Genomic DNA, 24,796 nt, shown 5'->3' on the forward strand with positions numbered 1-24,796 from the left:
GAGGGGGTGCTACCACCCTAGGGTATGGGGTGAATGTGGGCAGTGGAGCTTCCCCCAAGTTTCATCTGCCCTGACTCCCCCAATCCCAGTGTACTGGTGCTTCCTTCAGACCCCACCTACCTGCACTCCTCTATCACCAAGGATGACAATGCCTCTTATCAGGCTCCACTGCACCCATTCATCTATCACCAAAATGGTGATGCTTCTTACTGTATAGTGTTTTCTATATGTGCAATTTAGTCTCTTCTGTGAATTTTTTTATTGGATATTGTAATAAAATTTGACTACTTTTACTGAATAATACTTGCCGGTGTGGTTCTGGTACATTTCTATATAACTATGTTTCTTTAGGGGTTTTTTTATGTGAACAGATGGGGATGGGATCTCATTAGTTTTTTCCGAAAAAAGCACTCATCTATGGCCAACCGTAGAGACTTTAGCAGCCTAAAGATTACCGTATTTTTCTGTAATTTATTGTGGGGAGAAATGTCCGTGCGCCTTATGGAGCAAATATTGACCAGGCCTCCCCTTCCCCCCACAATGGGTGGACAGAAAGAAAATTGCTTGATTCCCCATCAACACAGATGGAGGAATCCCTCCAATAGTGCTATTGTGTTCTGCCTGGCAGCACAAAAGAATGATCACTGCTAGCGGCCACAGTTGCTTGCTGTGATTGCATGAAAAAAATCCCACAGGCTGGTTGTACTGAAGTCGATCGATTTTAGTACAACCAGCCTGCCCATGGATGGATTGAATCTCAGGCATGTTCCTGCTGAACCAGCCGAGGTTTAATCCTCCTATGGCCGGCTATAGATTGTAAGAACGAGAGGGCTGATATAAATGTGCAATATAAATGTGTAAATTGTCGGCATTATAGAAATACCTGTGATAAATAAAATACATTTATGTTTCAATAAAATCACGTAAATTGAAAAGTTGTAGCTGGTGACTGGGTCTTTTTATAGGACATTTAGTAAAAGCAAGAAAGAGTAACAATCCTATGTAGGGACAAACCTGCAACTAAACATATATATAGAGTTAGGGCCGCACTTTACAGAATAGCCTTGGTGTGGCGCTTCGGCTTCCACATATATTTGCAAATGAGTGCAACAAAGCCTTTGTTTTTAACCTGAATTGTTACACAGAACAATTTGTTTATTTTGCTGGCTAACTGGTAAGTCTGCTGGGAAATGTTTTGCCTATTTTGCGCAATCTCCTTCCATGTGCAACCATAAAAAGACAGAGAGCGTCCACAGACCTAGTGCTTTATCCTAAAACCATTGCGTTAATAATAAAAAAGTGCTAAGTATTATAATCACAAGATGACAAATGTATCAAGCACAACACATAGTACAACGTCATCTAATCCACAGAGCCCTGAGGAAGAAGCTAGTCCTCAAAATGTATTAGCATATTGTATCTTCACCTTCTCCTAACACATGATATGATGCAATGTGGATTGGATGATGGTGTACCATGTGATGTGTCAGATACTTTTGTGATCTTGTGAGTATAATACTTATCACTTCTTATATTAATAAAGGGATGGTTTTATAAAGCACTAGGTCTGTGCGACCTCTCTGTCTTTTTATGGTTTCAGTTATTCCAGACTCCCCCCAGTCTTAAGGGGGCAGCAAGACAAAGTGCAAGCCAGGACAGATATATAGCCAACTTACATTGTGTGGGTCCACTCCCAAGCAGGGGCGGATCCAGAGCCTAGTCTCGGGAGGGGCACTGCCAGAAAATACATTTTTTTGGGGTAAATTTATCTGGGAAATGGCTGGTGTTAGCGCTTTAATCATCATGGCACCATGGTTGTTATGGTGTCAGGATGATTGAAGCGCATTATTACTATAATTACATTGTTAAAAAAATGAAATAGTTCAACTCACCATAATGCAGAATCAGTGGGAGCCCCGAGCGTGTCACTTGCCACTGTCACCTGTCACCACGTCACCTGTCACCAGATGCAGATTGTCACTTACCACGTCACCTGTCACCAGATGCAGATTGTCACTTGCCACGTCCCTTGCCACACGTTGCAGATTGTCACTTGCCACGTCCCATGCCACACGTTGCAGATTGTCACTTGCCACGTCACTTGCCACGTCCCATGTCACACGTTGCGGATTGTCACTTGCCACGTTGCCTGTCACCAGATGCAGATTGTCACTTGCCACATCCCTTGCCACACGTTGCAGAATGTCACTTACCACACGTTGCAGATTGTCACTTGCCACGTCCCATGCCACACGTTGCAGATTGTCACTTGCCACACGTTGCGGATTGTCACTTGCCACGTCCCATGCCACACGTTGCAGATTACCAGTCAAGCAGCAGAGAGGTGATGTAATCTCTCTGCTGCCGCGGCTGCCTGCACACTGCACAGTGAGAGTGGAACTGCAGGGATGCAGGGCGGGCGCCGGGTGGTGAGAGATGAAGTCATCTCTCTGCTCCCCCACCCGCCGGCTCCCTGATTGGCCAAAAGCCCACTCACAGTCACACACTGTCACCGAGCCGCACAGCTGTTCACCTGATTGTCGCTGCCTCTCACCAACGGAGCCGCCCGTGCTCTGAGCCACGGAGCCGCCAGCCAGCTCTCTCACCCGCGGCGATGCCTACCGGCCCACTCACTCACCCGAATTCTCGGAGGGGGCAATTGCCCCGTTGCCCCCCCTGGATCCGCCCCTGCTCCCAAGCACAGGAGGTTTTTGTGCGGATTTGCTTTTTGCTCCTTCCATGTGCACCTTACTGCAAAGGCGAGTTATAAATGGGGGGGTGCCATCTTTTTGTATAGCCTGCTCACTGGATTTGACATGGGGACACAGTGGATGCCTTCAGCTGCCATTGTGCTCTTGCTGGGCTTCAAATGTGTCCCTGTGCCTTTAACATCTTCCCGCCCATCATATGATGTCCTCCCCAGAATGCACCTTGTGCGCCCCACAGGCTGTGCTGCAGCCGGGCAATAGATGACAGATTAGTGTACCGGCATGTTGCTGACCAATCACAGCAGATCACATGACAATTGTACACGATGGATGGCTTCTATTCATGCCATTCATTGTGTACTATTGTGTTGATCTCTGTGATTGGTCACAGTGCTCACATGGTACAGACAGGGCCAATCACATCCCATCTGTACCATTTGATTAGCTGTGGTTAATCACAATAGTAAACACTGAATGAATAGGTTTCATTTAGAAAAAATGGTTGCTTATAACAGTGAAATGCACGGTTATAGGAAATCATAGTGTGAAAAAAAAATCCTGATAACCTCCCCAGAGTAGTACAGTGTTACTATGGAAACATTGTATTGCTCTGGTCACAGTATGTAAAAAATAAAATCTTTAAAAAAAAAATTAGAAAATAGAAAAAAATGTATTAAAAACATTTGTTTGTTTTATTTTTTACATGATTTCACCAGTCAGTGTCCCGAATCAATGACACTGTACTCCACTGGTGACATTGTGTAAAAAAAATTGTGAAATAAGTTTTTTTATTTCTTAATTTTCCAAAAAATTGTGACAAAAAAATGACAACTTTAAAAAACTTGCCATGCCTCTTACTAAATAACCCTAACCCCTAATCCTAAACCTAACCTTAACTCTAGCCCCTTACCCTAATGAAAAAAAAATATTAATAAATGAATAATAATCATAAAGAAATAAATAAAAGCTAATGGAAAAGCTAAAAAAGCTGAAATACCTAGAAACAAATAATGCAACAGGTGATAGTTTTCTCTATTGGCTAATAAAAATATGCCAAAGCTCAAAAACTCTGTAAAAAACACGCAAGTTGCGCATAACAACGTGGTAAAATCACCCATAAAAACTTGCAAATAAATGCTGTAAAAATGCTCAAAGATGCACCGCTTAGGTGTGAGGGCTGGTTCACATCACAAAAACACACTCCAGATCTGTTCTGTATGCGTTTCTGCATGCGTGTTTTTGGCGATCTCCGGTGCGTTTTTGATGCATTTCTGGATGCATCCCAGCTGCTTTTTTTTTTCATTGTACTAGGGTTCAGTGCATTGTTGATGCGTTTCAGGGCATTCCAGCGCGTTTTTGATGCATTTTATTGTGCTCCAGTACAGTCCAGGAAAAATGCAGCAAGTTCTATTTTTTTTTTCTAGAACTGGAAAGCCCTGGAACTGACCGCACTGGTGTGAATGATGCCATTGGAAACCATATAACCTACTTTCCATGCGCTTTTGATGCAGAAAAAAAAACACACTGGACTGCATGTGGTGTGAACTGTCCCTTAATGCAGCCTTAGACTTCAGCAATGTATAACATGAAAAAATAACATGTCAATAAGACATGACAAAAAGAAAATCGCATTTGTATAAAAAGAATGTTTCTGCAGAAAGCTGGCGATGGGGTGACGGGAGTTCCACACACCACACAATACAAAGTGCCAGACACTCGATACCAACCACACTTTGTGTCCAAAGCGTGGATTACGCTTTGGACACAAAAACATTTGAATATTTTCTCAGACCTTAAAGGTAACACAACGTCATGATGAACTCTTACAATAACTTCACCAGAGAACAGGATGACGTGTCGCAGAGCCGGCTCCCCCATCTGACAGCTCGCCATGTAAACTCTACCACACCCCTCCCAGAATGTTGTATCCATCTCTGTAAACAGCCAGAGACTGAGGACATTCCACAGCCAGATCCTCTGAGGAAGTCAACGTCACAGCACAGGTACCAGCGTTCCTGTTTATTCCCCATAGTGGAGGGGGGGGCCTGTATGTGCCGGTTGTAGGACTATGCTAGGCATTGCCACTTCCTCAATGTCTCAACGTCTTCATAGCCTGCAACTGCTTCCTTCAGCCAAAAAATGTGTAGGGACCTCTGCGCTATTAAGAAGTGGTGTAAAATCTACTACAAGATATAAAGTGCAATAAAAGTGGAAAATAAAGTGTATTGCTGCAAAATCTATAGTGTACACAACCACCACAAGATAAATAGATAATAAAGTGATTTCGCGCAGAACACTGACAAAAATACTTATTCAAAATAATGACATGTGTAGGATGAACACTAGGTCACCAATGTGAAATAATACGTGAGGGATCCATAAAATCACAGCAATAATGATGAAATGAAATAAAATAATGCTGGAAATAGTGATAACATTGTGTAAAAGAACAATGTGCAATGAAAAAATAAATGTGCAAATAACAACAACAAAAGTTCGTTAAAGAAGAATCAATAGATCATCCATGGGTAGCACCACTGATGGATAATGTTCATGAATATTGCTCAATGGCTGCAGTGGGTAAAATAGGCAGGCATGGGTGGTCTTTGTGTGAAAACGTGTTCACAGTGCCCATACCTCAAAGGACTTCGATAAAGGCCTTAATTGTAGAAAATGCTGGATAAGAATAAAGATGACTGTAGTGGATGCTACTGGATATCAGTGGGTGACATCAGGTGGATGGGTGTCCGTAGTGGAGCCGCATCAGGCTTGCATCGGGATCCAAATGGTCATACCAAAGAAAGAAAAGCGAAAGAAGGGAGCCTCCAATGGTGTAGTATATAAGTCCAATTTATTAAAATAAAAATAAGAAGAATAAAAGCACTGTACAGGGTAATGTTGATAAAGTGCCACAGTGCGAGACGGCATACCGCCGTCACCTAATACGAGGCTTCCGGTCCGTGGTAAAAACAACCGGGTCAAAGTGTAATGACTACTGGATGCGCCTGAGGAAGTCACGAGGTCACGTGACGTAATGCGTAGGATTTTTTGCTAGCCGACGCATCTGGTAGTCATTACACTTTGACCCGGTTGTTTTTACCGCGGACCGAAAGTCTCGTATTAGGTGACGGCGGTATGCCGTCTCGCACTATGGCACTTTATGAACATTACCCCGTACAGTGCTTTTATTCCTCTTATTTTTATTTTAATACATTGGACTTATATACTACACCATTGGAGGCTCCCTTCTTTCCCTTTTCTTTCTTCGGTATAACCATTTGGATCCCGATGCAAGCCTGATGCGGCTCCACTACGGACACCCATCCACCTGATGTCACCCACTGATATCCAGTAGCATCCACTACAGTCATCTTTATTCTTATCCAGCATTTTCTACAATTAAGGCCTTTATCAAAGTCCTTTGAGGTAAGGGCACTGTGAACACGTTTTCACACAAAGACCACCCATGCCTGCCTATTTTACCCACTGCAGCCATTGAGCAATATTCATGAACATTATCCATCAGTGGTGCTACCCACGGATGATCTATTGATTCTTCTTTAACAAACTTTTGTTGTTGTTATTTGCACATTTATTTTTTCATTGCACATTGTTCTTTTACACAATGTTATCACTATTTCCTGCATTATTTTATTTAATTTCATCATTATTGCTGTGATTTTATGGATCCCTCACGTATTATTTCACATTGGTGACCTAGTGTTCATCCTACACATGTCATTATTTTGAATAAGTATTTTTGTCAGTGTTCTGCGCGAAATGACTTTATTACCTATTATGCTTCCTTCAGCCATTACAGTATAACTAAAGGCAAAACTTTAAACCCCCTGTCAGGTTTTATTGCAGTCTGTTTCATCGTTAGGGAGACTCACCCTCTCTGTTTGTCCTGTTTACCAGGGGCGTAACTACCACCATAGCGACCCAGGAGAGGAAGAGGCAAGCTGTGACCTGTGCCCAATGCAGCGTGACCTGTGCCCAATACAGCATTGCCTGTGCCCCATACAGCCTTACCTGTGAAGAGGAAGAGGCAAGCCACCCGGATCAGCAGAGAGCTGAATTGCCCGATGTAATAGCCAGTGTTCCTGGGGCTCACGTCACATAGCTCCACCTCTTGGCCCGGCGCCTTTGATAGACAGAACGCCAATCCAATGCGGGACGTGTGACGTCATCAAAGGCGTCATGCCAAGAGGTGGGGCTATGTGACGATGAGCCCTGGGAAGACGGGAAATTCAGATGAAAGCTATTACAGCGGGCAATCCCACTCTCTGCTGATCCGGGTGGCTTGCCTCTTCCTCTGCACAGGTGAGGCTGTATGGGGCACAGGCAGACCAGGCTGTATTGGGCACAGGCAACGCTGTATTGGGCACAGGTCACTCTGCATTGGGCACAGGTCACGCTGTATGGGGCACAGGTCACGCTGTATGGGGCACAGGTCATGCTGCATTGGGCACAGGTCATGCTGTATGGGGCACAGGTCACACTGCATTGGGCACAGGTCACGCTGTATGGGGCACAGGTCACGCTGCATTGGGTACAGGTCATGCTGTATTGGGCTCAGGTCACGCTGTATGGGGCACAGGTTAAGCTGCATGGGGCACAGGTCACGCTGTATGGGGCACAGGTCACGCTGTATGGGGAACAGGTCATGCTGCATTGGGCACAGGTCACGCTGCATTGGGCACAGGTCATGCTGTATGGGGCACAGGTCATGCTGTATGGGGCACAGGTCACGCTGCATTGGGCACAGGTCATGCTGTATGGGGCACAGGTCACGCTGCATTGGGCATAGGTCATGCTGCATTGGGCACAGGTCACGCTGTATGGGGCACAGGTCACGCTGTATGGGGCACATGTCATGCTGCATTGGGCACAGGTCACACTACATTGGGCACAGGTCATGCTGTATGGGGCACAGGTCACGCTGCATTGGGCACAGGTCACGCTGCATTGGGCACAGGTCACGCTGTATGGGGCACAGGTCACGCTGCATTGGGCACAGGTCACACTGTTTTGGGCACAGGTCACGCTGTATGGGGCACAGCTCACACTGTATCGGGCACAGGTCACGCTGCATTGGGCACAGGTCACGCTGCATTGGGCACAGGTCACGCTGCATTGGGAACAGGTCATGCTGTATGGAGCACAGGTCACGCTGCATTGGGCATAGGTCACGCTGCATTGGGCATAGGTCACGCTGCATTGTGCACAGGTCACGCTATATGTGGCACAGGTCACGCTGCATTGACACTAGGGCAGCTGTGGGGGGGGGGCTGTTTGCAGGGGGGCCCCATACAACATTTTGCTATGGGGCCCTGCTATTTCTAGTTAAGCCCCTGCTGTTTACCATTATTATTGAAAGTAAAAGTAAAAGAAAGTCCCAAATTTTGGGTTGTCCCCAGAAAAGTAATAGAGAGGAAATCTTCCAATGGGGACCAGTAGCAGCCTGTCCATTAATGGGCGCACGGGTGCCGCCCCCCCTTTCCAATGCGTCTGGCCCCCTGATCTACATAAAGGATGCCGGACGCATGGATTCCAATGGGGGGGTGTTTTTTTTTTTTTTGAAGGACGTGATTAGAGCCAGAGGCTCTAATAGGCTTCAAAAAAGGGTGAGCTCGGGGCGCAGAGCACTGCGCCCCGAGCCCACCCAGTTGTGTGACATTAGCGAATGAATATTTGCTATTGCCACACTTATCCTCCTCCTGGCCAATCAGGAAGCGAGTCACCCGATTGTCGGAAAGGACAGGCGACCCTAGTGGATGCCTAGGAGGAAGAAGGAGGAGATGCGCGGCGGAAGCTGCCATGACACAAAAGAGGAGGAGAGAACACAGGAGCCGCTGCCCACAGCCAGTAGGAGCGCTGTCTGCCCGCAACCTTGATGGGGCAAGTGCCACACTGGATGACCGACCGACCGAGGGGGGGTTCGGGTGGCCTGACTGCTGATCATCCAACCTAGAGCGTTTTTGTTTTGTGTTTGCCGCCCCCCCCCCCCCCCCAAAGAAAACACCAGCCGCCACTGCAAACATGTACAGTATCTTTTAGGATATAACTTTGTAAATGCCAGATATAAAAGCGAAGGTAGGAAACAAGGGAGGACAGGCAACTTTTGGCAGGGGACAAATACAGCCAACTGGCCCTTTCATGGTGGGGACATACATTTATCTGGGCTAAAGAAGGTGTACCACAGTAATTGGTGAGCGAGGTGAAAGATGGGTACATAGATACCAACTTTCTTGGAAAACATTTCAGGACACTTTTCTCTGATAGAAAAAAAGTTGAGAGTTATGTACCATCTGCCATGGCAACTTGTTTGCAGCAGTAGCCTGGTGGGATATTTCATTAAGCATTAAGTAGCATGTGTTATTTTTTTTAAATATACAAATGTGAATGATTTAATTCTACATGCAGACACTGCCTGCTTGCCTGATAAAATTGTCACAGCTTCAGGAGTGGCAACTCCACCGAACAGGACTGACCGCCATACCCACATTCGTAGCAAACTTTACCAACCTTTTGGTCTTGGACTTATCTCGAAATGCTATTACTACAATTCCTCGAGAGATTGGTAAGTCATCATGCATGTTACTGTTTTTTCATGTGCTATTTAGATGATGGTACTTTATAAAAAATTATATAAATTATGCTCATGTTTATAGGTATAGATACCCATGCCCAATGTTCAATAAAAATCCACAAATGTTTAAAATACACCTGTCATGTGGGAAATACATGCATTGCTCGCCTTCTCAAAATGTCTGGGAGTGTCACAGACCAAGAAAGCGGTATAGTGTCAGAATTCCTTATCTCTATATCTGCTCCAGGTCAGTGACTCCAACTGGTGAGACAAAGCACCATTATGACAACCAGGGAACTAGGCCGGCCATAGATGATATGATTTTCTTTCCTTCCACCACCGTCTTCCACGGGTGGAAGGAAAGAAAATCGCTCAATTTCCCACCGTCACTGCTGATGGGGGAATGCCTCCCACTGTGCTATTGTATTCTGCCAGCAGGGGGTATGGGGAGCATACAAGAATACAATGGTTACTCTCATCGATTGATCGAGCCTGCCCATACATGGTTCTAATCTTGGCCAGTGCCTGCTGAACCAGCCGAGATTCAAGCTGTCTATGACTGGCTTAACATTCTCAAAATTAACTTATGACTAGGGTATGTGTGTCTACTAGATTATAATGCCCATTTTGTTAGGTGTAAAAGACTAATAACTAAATTATAGCAAAATATGGCTATATCTTAAATGTGTGAAAGCCCCTTTAAAGCGGAGTTCCACCCTTCCCAGCAAAAAATGAAAGCCAGCAACTACACATACTGTAGCTGCTGACTTTTAATATTAGAACACTTATCGGTTTTGGAATCCAGCAATGTTGGCAACCCAGCCGATATTTCCATCGGCTCTCGGGTGCTGCCGCTGCCATTCATGGTGAGGGAAACCGGCGGTTCCCTACTTTGCATATGCGAAGCACGCTGTGCTTTCTGAATGGCCTGGAGGTGGGGGAAGGAGGAGGGGGACTGAATTTCCGAGTGATCTTGCGGCAGCATCGGAAGGGGGGAGGAGGCAAATAAGCAGAGCTTCCACTTTTGGGTGGAACTCCACTTTAAATTCGCTGACATGGATTGTAGATAGATGGAACTGGAGGGTAGAGGGCATACAGGATGGAGGGATCATAGGATGGATGTGGCATGCAGTGAAAGGAAGACATGACACTGAACTCAGTATTTATTTGAGGGCACAGAAGATTTACTACTGAGCTTATTATGAACTGGTCTTTATTTATAACCATTACCAGGCAGACTGACTAAGCTCCGAGAACTTCTGCTCAGTTACAACCGCATTTCTGAGGTCCCTGCAGAACTTGGTGACTGTGAGAGTTTAGAAAGGCTGGAACTTGCTGTGAATAAAGACATTTCTCATCTACCAGACCAGGTAACAGGAAAACCTAATGACCATAAAGCTCAACTCCAGGCTGCTTTTAAATGTACCTATGCTGGGTCCCCCCGCCCACTGTATAGGTTAAATTATAACTAAAGGCAAAAGTTTTTTATTAGTTTTGGATAGAATGGGATTAGAACTCTCCTCAGGTTTTATTGCCATCTGTCTGTGCACCTGTTAGGGAGATTCACCCTATCCATTTGTCAGGCTTACTGTTATCATAAAAAGTTAAAGTAAAAGAAAATACCAAATTACATTTAGATAAAAAAAACTTCTGTGTGCTGCAGCACCCCTCAGCCCCCTAATGCTTACATGAGCCCCATCTCGATCCAGCGGTGTCCACGAGTGCATCGGCAATCCAGAACTCTCCCTCCTGATTGTCTGAGACACAGCAGCGGTGCCATTGGCTTCCGCTGCTGTCAAAGTCATTTAGCCAATGAGGAGAGAGAGGGGGCGGAACCAAACCACGGCTCCATGTCCGAATGGACACACAGAGCTGCGGCTCGGCTCGGGTGTCCTCACAGCAAGCTTCTGACAGGAGGGAGGGGCCAGGACTTCCAGCCAGGGACCCGAGAGGAGGAGGATCCAGTCTGCTCTGTGCAAAACCACTGCACAGAGCAGGTAAGTATGACATGTTTGGTATTTTTAAAGAAAAAAAAACAAGACTTTACAATCACTTTAACTACCCAGATAATTTTCGGTTTAAACCTTTGCCTTACATCACATTGATTTCAATTTATTGCAACCAAAGTAATCCTCAGTAATACAAAATGAAATCATTTGAGAAGTTTAGTTGTCATGCTGGCAGTTTTCTACCATTTGCAAGCACTCTCAGTTTTCATTCACAAAAATGTTGAAAAGATCAAGGAAACCTACCACCAGAGGTAAATATATTCATATTTATAGAGAAGGGAGGTTGTAGATTGCTTTGATATTGTACACAATTCAGATGCACAAAGTGCCACGCATGCTGAGAATAAATTACGAGACGGAAGTGCTCGGTCTGGTAAAACTACCATTTGTAATGGAGATAGCACATTCGTCACGCTGCAATTTTTTAAATAGTTTAATGCAGCGCATTCTCTTTTTCTTTAGAATGCTAGAAGAATGAAGTTGTTTTGCTGCTCATATTCACACAGAGTTCTCACAAACTGATTTCTTTATTATTTCTCGTGATCTCATAAATAATATTAATTTTGTTTTTCATCACATCTCCATAATAATGTTTTGGGTTTTTTTTCTTTTTTTTATCAGGATCTGCATTTTTTTTCTAGTGCTTTCCATAGTTTTATTTCTCGTTTTGTGTGTCAAGTTACCACAACACCATTATTATCTTGTATTTTTTTACCTCAAGGAGGTTGGTTGGTGTCCCTTGTTAATTTGACCTTGTATTTTTGAAATGTACCTGCCTACTCACAAACAAACTGTCCTTTTTGAACTAAAACACATAGCCAAGTATTTGTGAAAAAGAAATAGCCATTTATTCTGGGTCATAACAAAAAAAACAGGAAGGCAACGCTGGAGAAACTGCTGAAGTTTGAGAAGCCCAGGGCACACATCAATTATTTTACAGTCAAAATTGGTGGCCTGAGGAGTCCATATAATAGTGAGCACAATCCGGTCCAGGACTACAAGAGATCAGGAACAGCAGCAGATGACATCTGTCCCCAGGCTGTGGTCATACCACAGCCTGCGTCTTTTGCCAGACCAGACGGAACCCAGGCCATCACTCTCTTGTCTTTCTTAGATGCTTCCTTCCAGGCTGTGACTCTGGTGTTGGAGTTGTGGCAGGAGGTAGAGGAGGAGGACCATGGTTGAACTCACAAAAGTGGCTTTGACTTGTGAGTTTGCCCCTCAACCCCTTATTTAGGGCTTGTAACATAACTTCCTCACATAAGAGGTGTTGGCCCTCCTCCATTTCTAGCATTTTGCAGGCTGTCATGTAGGCATAGTCCCCTTTAACACGGGGGGGGTTTCTGAGGGCCGCATTAGCCTTCAGAAATAGGACAATTGCTGCCTCCTTCAGGTTACTCCTCCTAGCTGCCACTTTCCATGGCCTCCTCCTGGCTGAGACTTTCCTGTGTATGAAAAAGAGACATAGTTTTAGTTTTTGGTTCATCAATCACACACAATTTTCAGCTCATGACTGTTGCAAATTGAATGTTAATAAATAGAAAAGACTATCATTCTGACCCCAGCATTTTTCATTCTTGTCCCAATCATTTGTGGCCACTACTGTCTGATATGTAAAATATTTTGTGAAATCAGAAATTAGTTATCAATACTAACATATATTTAACATCATTAATTTAACACACAGAAATATTTTTAAGAATGCTATACCTGACTCAAGCTGGGCTTCTCCACATGTTGCTGCCTGGAAGGCCCAAGTTGATCGTCGTAAGCCTCAGCCGGGGCGGGAAGGAAGACTGGAGAGTGCTGGCCTGGGTTCAGTCTGACCTGCCAGAAAATGCAGTCTGTCATAGTACCACAGCCTGGGTACATAAATGTCATCTGCTGCAGCTGCTAATCTCAGGGAATCCTGGACCTTCTTGCGCTCCCCATTATAAGTGCTCCTCATACGACCAATTATGGGCCTACAAATAGGGGATGTCTGCCGTGGGGATCACTGGCTTCACAAATTCCAGCAATTGATCCAGTGCTGCCTTCCTCTTTGGTTTATTGTTATAAAGCGGGTGGTTTACCTGCCACAGACAGGGCAGCTCCCTGTACATATCAATGAATATGGGGATAAAGTCCTCATCGTTGAATAGATCCATTTTCTCTGCAAGACACAACACAAGACAAACCCTAATGTCAGGCAAAACTTTCCTAATCTTGATTCAATATAGGCCTCAATCTATAAGCTGTATAGGCCACTGATGCACCAACTTAAAATTGTACCTTCGTTATGACGATCGTTGCTTCCGTTACTTTGTCCTGCGTTCACAGATCGTACGTTCGACGCAGGCATGTTACGCTTTATATACACTCTGCATGTGTGAAACTCCGCCCACCCCTGACGTTCTTTGTAGTCTATTCCCCGCCCCTTCTCTTTCGGCGCAGTGGGAGAGCACATGGCGGAAAGACAACAGGTGCATATAGAGGAGAGCAGCAAAGACGAAAGGCTGGAGCCCCAAAGCTCACGATCCTGGAGGAGATTGAAGGCCTCAAATATGTCTTTTGTAGAGATGGTGGAGATGGTGGACATCTTTAAGAGGGCCGACTATGACGGGAAGCATGGACCTTACCCAAACCCAAATGTGAAAAAGGCCCAGATCATGCCTAAAGTTGTGAAGAGTCTGCACAGGAATTTTGGGGTACGGCGATCCAAGGATCAACTGAGTTAACGATGGTCAGACCTCAAATTGCGAGAGCAGGATCAGTACAGAAGAATCAAGAGAGTGCTGCAAAAAAGTAAGTATTTTGTCATGTGTTCCTATTCTTCTTCTTAACGTTCGTGCTGCCCCATGTGCTTTTCTTTACTGTTGTACATTTTAAAATGGCTACTTTCATGTTCATGGGCACAGTAATCGATCGTAGGAAACATCGTTCGTTCGCCCACTTTAAATAAGATGTTTTTGGCAGATACAGGTTAACTACATTTGTTCATGCCTATTTGTATTAAAATAAGTTTGTAACTACAATGAAATGTAAACTTGATTCTGTGTAAGGAGAGGACACTCAGCAGCTGTTTACACATCTGGACGCAGGAGCACTAGTGTGGGACACCAGAACTAACTTTTTGGGGTGTCCCACACAGGTGCTCCAGTGGATACTATAGGGGTGCCTCCATGTGTGATACTTTAACAAAAAAGGGAAGTATTCCAGCTTTAGAAAGGAAATAAAATGTTCTTCAGCTTGGAACTCTGCCAAAACAGACAACTGTACGACACTTTCAAGCAATGTTTTATTTTCCTATTTCTGCCCTCCAATATCTGTGTGCTAAGGATACCTATTTTTTATTCACATAGGGTAAGACTCGGAACATCTGAGGACACCGGGGACCCCCCACCTCCTAAAGAAGGGGAAATCCACACACCACAAGCAGAGGATGTGGAGGGAGATGTTTATGAAGTGGGTGAAATTGTCACCACAACAGGTGAGTGTCTGACCACAGCTTCAGGTAAGAGATCTATGCCTGCATATTTCTAATACATGGTGTGTTTTTTTCTTTTAGGTGATGTGGATGTTGTGGAAGAAGAATCTCATTTCACCAGTGAAAGTGCCCAGATCCTCATCGGGGAGAGAATGGGGTGCAATTGTGATTTAGAAAATATAAGGAAAACATCAATGATGTTCAAAAAAAAATGAAGAACATCATTGATGTTTTAGGCAGAATATAAAAAACATCAAAATTGTACCGTTTTATTGTGTATTTTTTAATTAAAAAAAAAAAGTTGTAAAGTATTTGAAAAGTCAAAAATTTGAAGATGCACACAGTGTGTCAACATGTGCTATCTGCCATCAGGGGATATCAATGTGCGCGTTTTGTGGGTGCAACCCCTTCCTCCCAACTCAATTAAGTGAGAGGAACGGGTTGCATCAACCAAAACACGTCCATTGATCCCCCATGATGGGAGCAAGCACATGTTGACATTAGGCATGGGATCAGGAGGGAAATCCCCAGTTTGAATCCCAATTTGTGTGCATCTTCAAAATTTGGCTTTTACAGGGGTGACATCACCCCATCTGATGAAGGCAATATCAACACATTTTGGACATACTAATGTCTGATATTGCCTTCACTTTATCAAAGTTGATATGCTTTGTGTATGTGTATGTTATGCTTTGAAACATGCCTGTTTAACCAAAAAAAGGATCTTTACAATGTAAAAAAAATATATATACACCAAAGATTTTGGTTTGTTCAAAAACCCTTTTCTAACGCAGATGTGAATGTGCTTTGAGTAAAATGCTTTATACTCAACAATGTGTGGATTCTTCTTTCAATGCTCAATAGCAATTTTTGTAGTAAGTTGGTGTTTACAGTGACAATAGGGGTTATTTACTAAAGGCAACTCCACTTTGCACTACAAGTGCAGTTTCATGTGCACTTTTAAGTGTTGGAGTGCAAAGTGCATTTGCTTTTAGTAAATAACTCCCACAGTGCTTTCTAATTTGCCACAATCATGCCATTTTCATGACTCCACAAAATTCATTAATGGTGCTAAAAATGATGAATATTTTTGTCAGTAATGCATTACATACATTAACAACAAAAACAAGGCGTGTGTAGCAGACCCACAACATAATAATAGTTTGCTGAAGAAGAGATTGTCACCTCATGTATCAAATAAATAACATTTGCACTATTGAAGAAAATGTCCAAAAAGAAAAGCCCATTGGAGAACCTAGGAGACAGCTAAAAGAAACCCAGGCAGTAAATCAAAGGAAATCTTCTTTCAGTTTAAGTTCAAAAATTGTTGATAAAATGTTTCTTAAACCGTTTCTGGCATATCAATGGCCCCCCTACCCGCAAAGTACTCAACATACTTCTGTCTTACTTCACGGGGGTTTGGGGGGGCAAGCCAGGACGGCCAGTTTCAAGCGCCATCAGGGTTTCTTCTTGAAGTCCGGCCTCAGGCACAACTGAGGCCACATAGTTCATTGAATTTCTCCTTAAATAGTTGTGTAGAATGCAGCATGCAAGGATTATCTGGTTAAGGTTATATCCCGCCATGTTGATTGGTGTAAGGAATAGGCGGAACCGGCTGGCCATTATCCCGAAAACGTTCTCCACCACTCTTCTGGCTATGGCCAGATGGTAGTTATAAACCCTCTGGTTCGGGGTGAGGGTCCTCATGGCTTCAAAACGGTGGGCTGGTCAGAACAAACTAACAGAAAGCACTGAAAAACAGAAAGGCCGGAGCTGAAAATCAGAAACGAGCAGACAAGAATGCACTGAAGATCAAATACGTAATAGAAATACGAACCCATAAGCACAAACCGAAGAGAAGTAACGATCGGAAAAGCAGGAGGCTGAAAAGCGCAAATCGTCTGTCACCAAACTTCTACTAACACGAGATTAGCGGAAGGAGCCCAAAGGGTGGCGCACTTGGTATTGAACATCCTCTTTCTAGTGCCATCGTACGTGTTCTATGTCACCGCGTTCTTGACGTTCGTAATTTCAGACCAACTTTGTGTGACCGTGTGAATGCAAGACAAGTTTGAGCCAACATCCTTTTGTCCGATCTTGTGTACGAGGCATAAGGGTGTATAGCCAGCATAATGGTGACCATTAAAGGGGTTGTAAACCCTCGTGTTTTTTCACCTTAATGCATCCTATGCATTAGGGTGAAAAAACTTCTGTCACTGAGCAGCCCCCCAGCCCCCCCGTTTTACTCACCTGAGCCCGTTTGTTCCCACGGCGGAGATGCGCTCTACCCCTCTGCCTGGGGTTCACGGGTCTTGATTGGATAGATTGATAACAGCACAGTCATTCGCTCCCACTGCTGTCAATCAAATCCAATGATGCGGGCCCTGGGCCTGAGTCCGGAATTCTGTGTCTATGGACGCAAATGATGGACTCTGGAGCGTGCCCGCACAGTAACACCCAGGCAGAGCGCTTCTTCTAGGGGGGTTTACCAATGCGGGGAGGAGCCGCAAGCACCGTTGGGGGACCCCAGAAGACGATGATCGGAGCCACTGTGTGCCCCCAAAAAACGAGGGTTTACAACCCCTTTTACAGCATGAATTAAGCATTGAGGCCAATTTAGGGAGTTAAGAATGTTCACACTATAAATTGTGTACATTTACTTCCATTATCCAAGCAAGCACACATAAAATTGGTAAACAGGGATTTTTTTTCACATGATTGGATAACTGAAGTGGCTCATCACACAATTTGCATGTTTAAAACCTTTAGTAAATGAGCCTCATTGTGTATGATGAGAGGGTAAGGGTCTGGCTGCATGAGTTTGCCTTAGAGGACAGCTCCAAGCATTTCCATTAAACAGAATCCTTACATATTACACAACAGTCACAGACATTTTCCAGCTTGTTGAAAAATCTCTATGGGAATAAGCTCTAAGCTGATCAATGTAAGCACCCCTGTCAATAAATGGTTTGTCTCAACTGTCTAACTGCCACTTTGTTGGATAGCTTGGTCTGATAAAGGAGGTGAAAGCAGAGTTCCACCCAAAAGAGGAACTCTCACTTTTATGCTTCCTCCCCCCCTCCGGTGCCACATTTGGCACCTTTCAGGGGAGAGGGGGGGAACAGGTCCCCTTCCCCACTTCCAGAGACGGGCCACGGCCCGATCTCCTAGAACTTCGACCCCCCACCTCCTTCCCCCGCTTCCGGTCCAATTAAAAAGCACAGCGCACTTCGCGCATGTGCACTTTGCGCATGCGCAGTAGGGAACCCGCTGTGAAGCCGAAAGGCTTCACTACCAGGGTTCCCTTACCAGGAATGGTGGTGGCAGCACCCGTGAGTCGATCCAAAGATCGGCTGGGGTGCCAACATCGCCGGCTCCCTGGACAGGTAAGTGCCCTAATATTAAAAGTCAGCAACTACAGTATTTGTAGCTGTTGACTTTTCATTTTTTTCACCCAGGCTGGACCTCCTCTTTAAGAAATAACTGGCCAGCTCAATAGGTGAAAATAAAAGGAAAAAACCTTAAAAATAAACCTGGCATTGTACACATTAAAACTTGATAACAATTGGTACATTAAGATCAATATCCAAAAATGATTTACCTTCAACATAATTATTTTGAAATTTGTTTGGCTTTATCACTTCTCTAGCTGTGTAAACTGAAACAGCTTACCAATCTGGACCTAAACATGAATCAATTCTCAACAATCCCAAGGGCCGTTTTGGATCTCCCAGCACTGGAATGGTTGGACATGGGCAGCAACAGAATAAGTGAACTGCCCAAACAGATAGACAAGTGAGTAACTTCTAGTAGTTGTTTAAATATCTTTATACTTTCCATTCAAGTAGCAGGTTTAGACAAACATTTAGATTAAAATGAGTTGACTTAATGATGACAGGATCAAATGCTCTGCTTAATGTTTTTTCTTGATTTCTGTATGAACGGTCAAACAAGTTTCTACTGGTGTATGGCCAGCTTAAGAAATTTCTTACTTCTACAAATCAGATTCAAACTTGTCTTTGGAAGAAGAGGGATGCAGAAGTTAAACAGTGCATACTTCAATAAGTGAATCCCCACAGAATATCTGTAAAACTGTCTGGATTCAGCTTCATGGGATCACACAAAACTGGATTTTACAGGAAATGTAGTGAACTTTCTAAATTATGCACAGTTGTATCTACAAGATTGCAATGGTAGTTCACCAATTGATTTTTTTTTTTATTGCCTGGAATTCCTCTCACTGTGGTTTTTGTTACATAGGATGCAGACATTACACACTTTGTGGCTTCAACGCAATGAAATCTCTGAGCTTCCAGATTCTATCAGCTGCCTGAAAAACCTCAGTACTTTGGTCCTGACCAATAATCTTATGAAACAGATCCCACTTTGTCTGCAGAGCTTGCACAACCTTCGGTAGGATTTTATAAAATATTGTAAGCTTTGTATTATTCGTAATATAATTTTGTCTGTATGTATAAATAATGATATACAGTGCTGTGAAAAGGTATTTGCCCCCTTCCTGATTTTTTTTTTTGCATATTTGTCACACTTAAATGATTCAGATCAACAAACTAATTTTACGCAAAGATAATCTGAGTAAATACAAAATGCAGTTTTTAAAATGATGATTTCATTTATTAAGGGAAAAAATCTGTCCAAACGTGAAAATGTAATTTCCCCCTAAACCTAATAACTGGTTGTGCCACCCTTGGCGGCAACAACTGCAAATCAAGCGTTTGCGATAACCAGAAATTAGTCTTTCACATCGCTGTGGAGGAATTTTGGCCCACTCTTCCTTGCAGAAATATTTTAATTCAGCCACATTGGAGGGGTATTGAGCATGAACAAGAAGGTCAATACCACAGCATCTCAATCCAATTTAAATTCAGACTTTGACTGTCCAGGCCAAAACCTTAATTTTATTTTTTTTTAGTCATTCAGAGGTGGACTTGCTGGTGTGTTTCGGATCATTGTCCTGCTGCATAACCCATGTGCGCTTGAGCTTGAGGTCACGAACTGATGGCCGGACATTCTCCTTCAGGGTTTTCTGGTAGAGTGCAGAATTCACAACTTCCATCAATTTTGGCAAGTTGTCCAGGTCTTAATGCTTCAAAAGCAGCCCCAGACCATCACAATACCAACACCATGTTTGACTATTGGTATGATGTTCTCTTCATGAAATGTTGTGTTAGTTTTATGCCAGGTGTAACAGAACGCACACCTTCCAAAAAGTTAAACTTTTGTCTTATCAGTCCACAGAATATTTGTCCAAAAGACTTGGGGATAATCAAGATGTTTCTTTGGAAATGGACCTTTGTGTTCTTTTTGGTCAGCAGTGTCTTTTGCCTTGGAACTCTCCCATGGATGCCATTTTTGCCCAGTTTCTTTCTTATTGTTGATTCATGAACACTGACCTTAACTGAGGCAAGTGAGGCCTGCAGTTCTTCAGATGTTGTTCTGGGTTCTTTTATGATCTCCTGGTTGATTCGTTTTCGTGCTCTTGGAGTAATTTTGGTAGGCCGGCCACTCCTGGGAAGGTTTACCACTGTTCCAAGTTTTCTCCATTTGTGGATAATGGCTCTCATCGTGGTTCGCTGGAGCCCCCAAAGCATTAGAAATGGCTTTGTAACCCTTTTTGAGACTGATAAATGTCAATTATTTTTTTTTTCATCTGTTCTTGAATTTCTTTAGATCACGGCATGATGTGTTGCTTTTTGAGATCTTTTAGCGTGCTTTACTTTGTCAGACAGCTTCTATTAAAGTAATTTCTCAAATCAACAGGTCTGGCAGTAATCAGGCCTGTGTGTAGTTTTTCACATAGGTCCAGGCAGGTTTGGACAGCTTTTCTCCCTTAAAAATTGTCAGAAACCATGAACCAGACTGAGACAGAAGTACAGTAAAATCACACTTGTTTATTAATAAAAAGGTAAATAGAGTAAGCATAGTCAAAGCGTATCCAGAGTCCAGTAACCAGATCGGGTAGTCAGCCAAGCCAGAGTTCAGTAACCAGATCAGGTAATCAGCCAAGCCAGAGTTCAGTAACCAGATCGGGTAATCAGCCAGGCCAGAAGTCAGGGATCCAAGTAGAGGAACAGCAAGCAGGATAAGGAGCCAGAAGGGATGTCAGCAAAGCCAGTCTTTAAACAGGAACGCAGGAGATGGTTTCTTGTGATGTGACCAAGGCGAAGGCAGAAATCAAGTGAGCTGGACGGCTTTAAGAAGGCAGGACTGACGAGCAGAATCAACAACAGCTGGGTAACTGTGGAGAGAGATGGGAGCTGGCAATTAGCCGACAGCTGAGCGGCCAGCTCAGAGAAGGAAGGGCTGAGCCCAACCCTGACAAAAATGAAATTATCATTTAAAAATTGCATTTTGTATTTACTCTGGTTATCTTTGTGTAATATTAAAATTTGTTTGATGATCTGAAATCATTTAAGTGTGACAAATATGCAAATAATAAAATAAAATCAGGAAGGGGCAAATACTTTTTTACAGCACTGTATAGCACGGGGGTCAGCAACCTGTAGATTGCGATCTACCAGATCGCAGACAGGTGACTGGTAGATTGCGGTCTGGAATTGCTGACCCATTTTTCCAGAGCATCAAACAGACTGCTTGTAAAGTTGGAGGTGTATAAGGTGATGCCTCCTCTGTAGTGCTGGCTCCTGTCCCATGTGGAGTGATACCAACTGCACTCCATCTCTTATCCCAGCTAGTGGTCTCCAGAGTGGTGTCAGCAACAGGAAAGAAGAGAACTTCAGGTCAGTGTGAAGCAAAGCACTAGGCATAATAATATAGGGCTGCTTTTACAATGATGCGCTGTTTTTAACTAAGCCCTTATTCCTTTAACACACTTATACACCAAGCCCAAACAACCTCACCAGTTGTACACATTCACACATCATTCATTATTATTATTATTATACAGGATTTATATAGCGCCGACAGTTTACGCAGCGCTTTACAACATTAGGGCAGACAATACAAGTACAATACAATTCAATACAGGAGGAATCAGAGGGCCCTGCTCGTTAGAGCTTACAATCTAGGAGGGAGGGTCAAGTTATACAAAAGGGTAATAGCTGTGGGGGATGAGCTAATGGAGAAAATAGTGCAGTTATTAGATGGAGGCAGGATAGGCTTCTCTGAAGAGGAAAGTTTTCAGGGATCGCCTAAAAGTGGATAAATTTGGAGACAGTCTGACAGATTGTGGTAGGGAATTCCAGAGGATGGGCGAGGCTCGGGAGAAGTCCCGGAGGTGGATATGGGAGGAGGTGATGAGGGAGCTAGAGAGCAGGAGGTCTTGGGAGGAGCGGAGATGGCGATTAGGTTGGTATTTTGAGACTAGGTTAGTGATGTAGCTGGGGGCAGAGTTGTGGATGGCTTTGTAACTTATTGTTAGTATTTTGAATTTAATTCGTTGGGCGAGTGGCAGCCAATGGAGGGATTGGCAGAGAGGGGTAGCAGACACTGAGCGGTTTGTAAGGTGGATAAGTCTGGCAGCAGCATTCATGATGGACTGCAGGGGGGATAGTCTGTTTAAAGGTAAGCCAATGAGGAGTGAGTTGCAGTAGTCAAGGCGAGAGATAACCAGGGAGTGAATCAGGAGCTTTGTGGTTTCATTGGTTAGAAAGGGACGTAGTTTAGAGATGTTGCGGAGGTTGAGGCGGCAAGCTTTGGAAAGTGATTGGATGTGGGGCTGAAAGGAGAGTTCAGAATCATTCAATCATTCAAATATCCATCACAAAAAAAAAAAAACCCATCCACCTATCCAACATAATATTTGCTCTAGTTTAAGTAAAAAACTTACATTAAAATGCCCATCAATGCAGCCTTATCGGTGTCCATCTGCAGCCTTTTCAGTGTCCATTGCAGCCTTGTCAGTACAGTCTTGCCCCAGTGCAGTCTTGCCCCAGTGCAGCTGTGCCCCAGTGCAGCCTTGCCCCAGTGCAGCCTTGCCCCAGTGCAGCCTTGCCCCAGTGCAGCTTTACCCCAGTGCAGCTTTACCCCAGTGCAGCTTTGTGTGATCGCCGCGATCGCGCCGATATACACAGCCGTGTGTAGATTCAAATATTGCGCCGAGACTGCAGGGACTCTGCGGAGCCAAGATACACATAGCCGAGTGTTCTCGGCTATTCTCGGCACAACTCACAGTCACGCCCAGTCCTGCCCTATGATGGACATAACACAGGTCCAATGGTGGGACTGGGCGTGACTGTGAGCGGCGCCGAGAATAGCCGAGAACACTCGGCTATGTGTATCTCGGCTCCGCCGAGTCCCTGCAGTCTCTGCGACATATTTGAATCTACACACGGCTGTGTATGTCGGCGGCGATTGCTGTGATCGCTCCGATCAAACAAAATTGGCGGGGGATCGGCCTATAACACGCACCCACGATTTTCCCCTGATTTTAAGGGGAAAAAAGTGCGTGTTATACGCCGATAAATACGGTAATTTGGTTTGCACACAGTGGAATGTGATATTCTTTACCTGTGGCAAAAGTTTGCTCTATTGCTATCATTACACAGAAGGAAATTATTAATTGTATTTATTTTGTATGGTTCAATATATGCTCACAGTTATTCACATATTTGGTGGTACCCTGTGCAATATTAGTAGGTTAATATTAGCACAATTATCTATTTATAATGTGGTGTCAGTTTTTTTTTTTTTTTTTTTACAATTTTATTTTTATATCTTTATATACACCAGTATTTTTTATTTCAGCCCTGTTGGGGGCTTTGGTGACATGTCAGGGGTCTAAACCGAGACCCCTGACATCTCCCATTTGAGACAGAGAAACGGACAGAGGATAAAGATTCCCCAGTCCTTTTCTCTGCACTGAAGATGAATGGAGGGAAGACAGAGGCTCTTCTCCATTCATAAACTGAGCATAGTAACACACAGGTTACTCTGCTCAGTTATCACAGGACACAGAGCGATCGGTAACAAACGCCCTGTGTCCCATTCAGAAAAGAAAGCCGAGAACACTCGGCTAATTGATATACCGGCCCCTTTCTCCGCTCTCCATTCTAACAGATTCCCCCGCGCCCCCCCTCGCAGCCCGCGGTATAGGAGAGGATTGTAGAGGAAGCCGGCTGCGGGGAACGAGCGGAGGAGGTGGAAGACAGCAGGGGATGTGGAAGACACAGAGGGGGACAGAGGAGTAAGCTTTCTTCTGCACATGCGCAGGAGTAACACGAGCGCGCTCTGCTTCTTCACAGAACGCGCCCTGTCACTCCTGCACATGCATTTCAGTCTTCCCTGGCATGAGGCTCGTCCTCGCAATGCTGGCTAGCCAGGGGAGTGTATCGGTGGGCGGAGGAGTTATCTGATGTCACGACTCCACCCACCGAGCGCCGGGAATGAGAAACGTCCACTAATTCGATATTGCAGGGCAAATTACAGCTGAGGGGGTGAGTAATAAAACAAAACGATACAAGCAGGAGGCATGTATATCATTATAGATATTAACTATGTTAATATCTTGCAAATGATGGTAGTGGGTTTACATCCACTTTAAATCTTCTGCACTTGTGGTTTTAACTTTGGATAGTAAAACATTTTTTTTCTGCCAGTAAATACCTTATACAGCCCACTTCCTGTTTCTTGTCTGGTAAAAAGCCTAGGCTTATGTCATCATGCACAGCTCTCTCTAACTCTGGTGAGAGTTTGCCAGGAAGACAGGGGAGATGAGTCATAAGCAGGAAGGCAGGGGGGATGAGTCCTAAGAGGGCCAGTGAGAGCTGGAGACATGTGTCTGTGTAAATCCAGGAAGTGAACAGGCAGCAGCTTCAGCTGCCCACAGTTCAAATGGTTGCAGCCCGACTTAGTGGAGGAAGATTTCTGCAGCATATTTGGCAAATACAGAATCACAGTAGATATAAAATAATATGCAAAGTGGTTGGAGGGAAGCTTCAGAATGGCAAAGATGTTTTTATTACAAATTATGTGAGCAGACTGCAGTTTCTCTTTAACTATATTTTCCCTTGCTAAAAAAATTAAAGTTGCAGCATGATTT

General features: G+C 44.1%; 1 protein-coding gene across 1 annotated transcript in view; it reads left to right on the forward strand.

Annotated features, from left to right (window-relative positions):
• LRRC39 (leucine rich repeat containing 39) overlaps positions 1-24,796 on the forward strand; it is a 62,297-nt gene that overhangs the window by 23,291 nt on the left and 14,210 nt on the right. The window contains exons 4-7 of the mRNA XM_073592012.1: positions 9,135-9,291; positions 10,534-10,670; positions 18,425-18,570; positions 19,036-19,188. Of these exons, the coding sequence (XP_073448113.1) occupies positions 9,135-9,291; positions 10,534-10,670; positions 18,425-18,570; positions 19,036-19,188 (593 nt within the window). The remainder of the gene's footprint in view (positions 1-9,134; positions 9,292-10,533; positions 10,671-18,424; positions 18,571-19,035; positions 19,189-24,796) is intronic.

Source organism: Aquarana catesbeiana, linkage group LG07 (assembly GCF_042186555.1).
Source record: "Aquarana catesbeiana isolate 2022-GZ linkage group LG07, ASM4218655v1, whole genome shotgun sequence".
Lineage (NCBI taxonomy): Eukaryota > Metazoa > Chordata > Amphibia > Anura > Ranidae > Aquarana > Aquarana catesbeiana.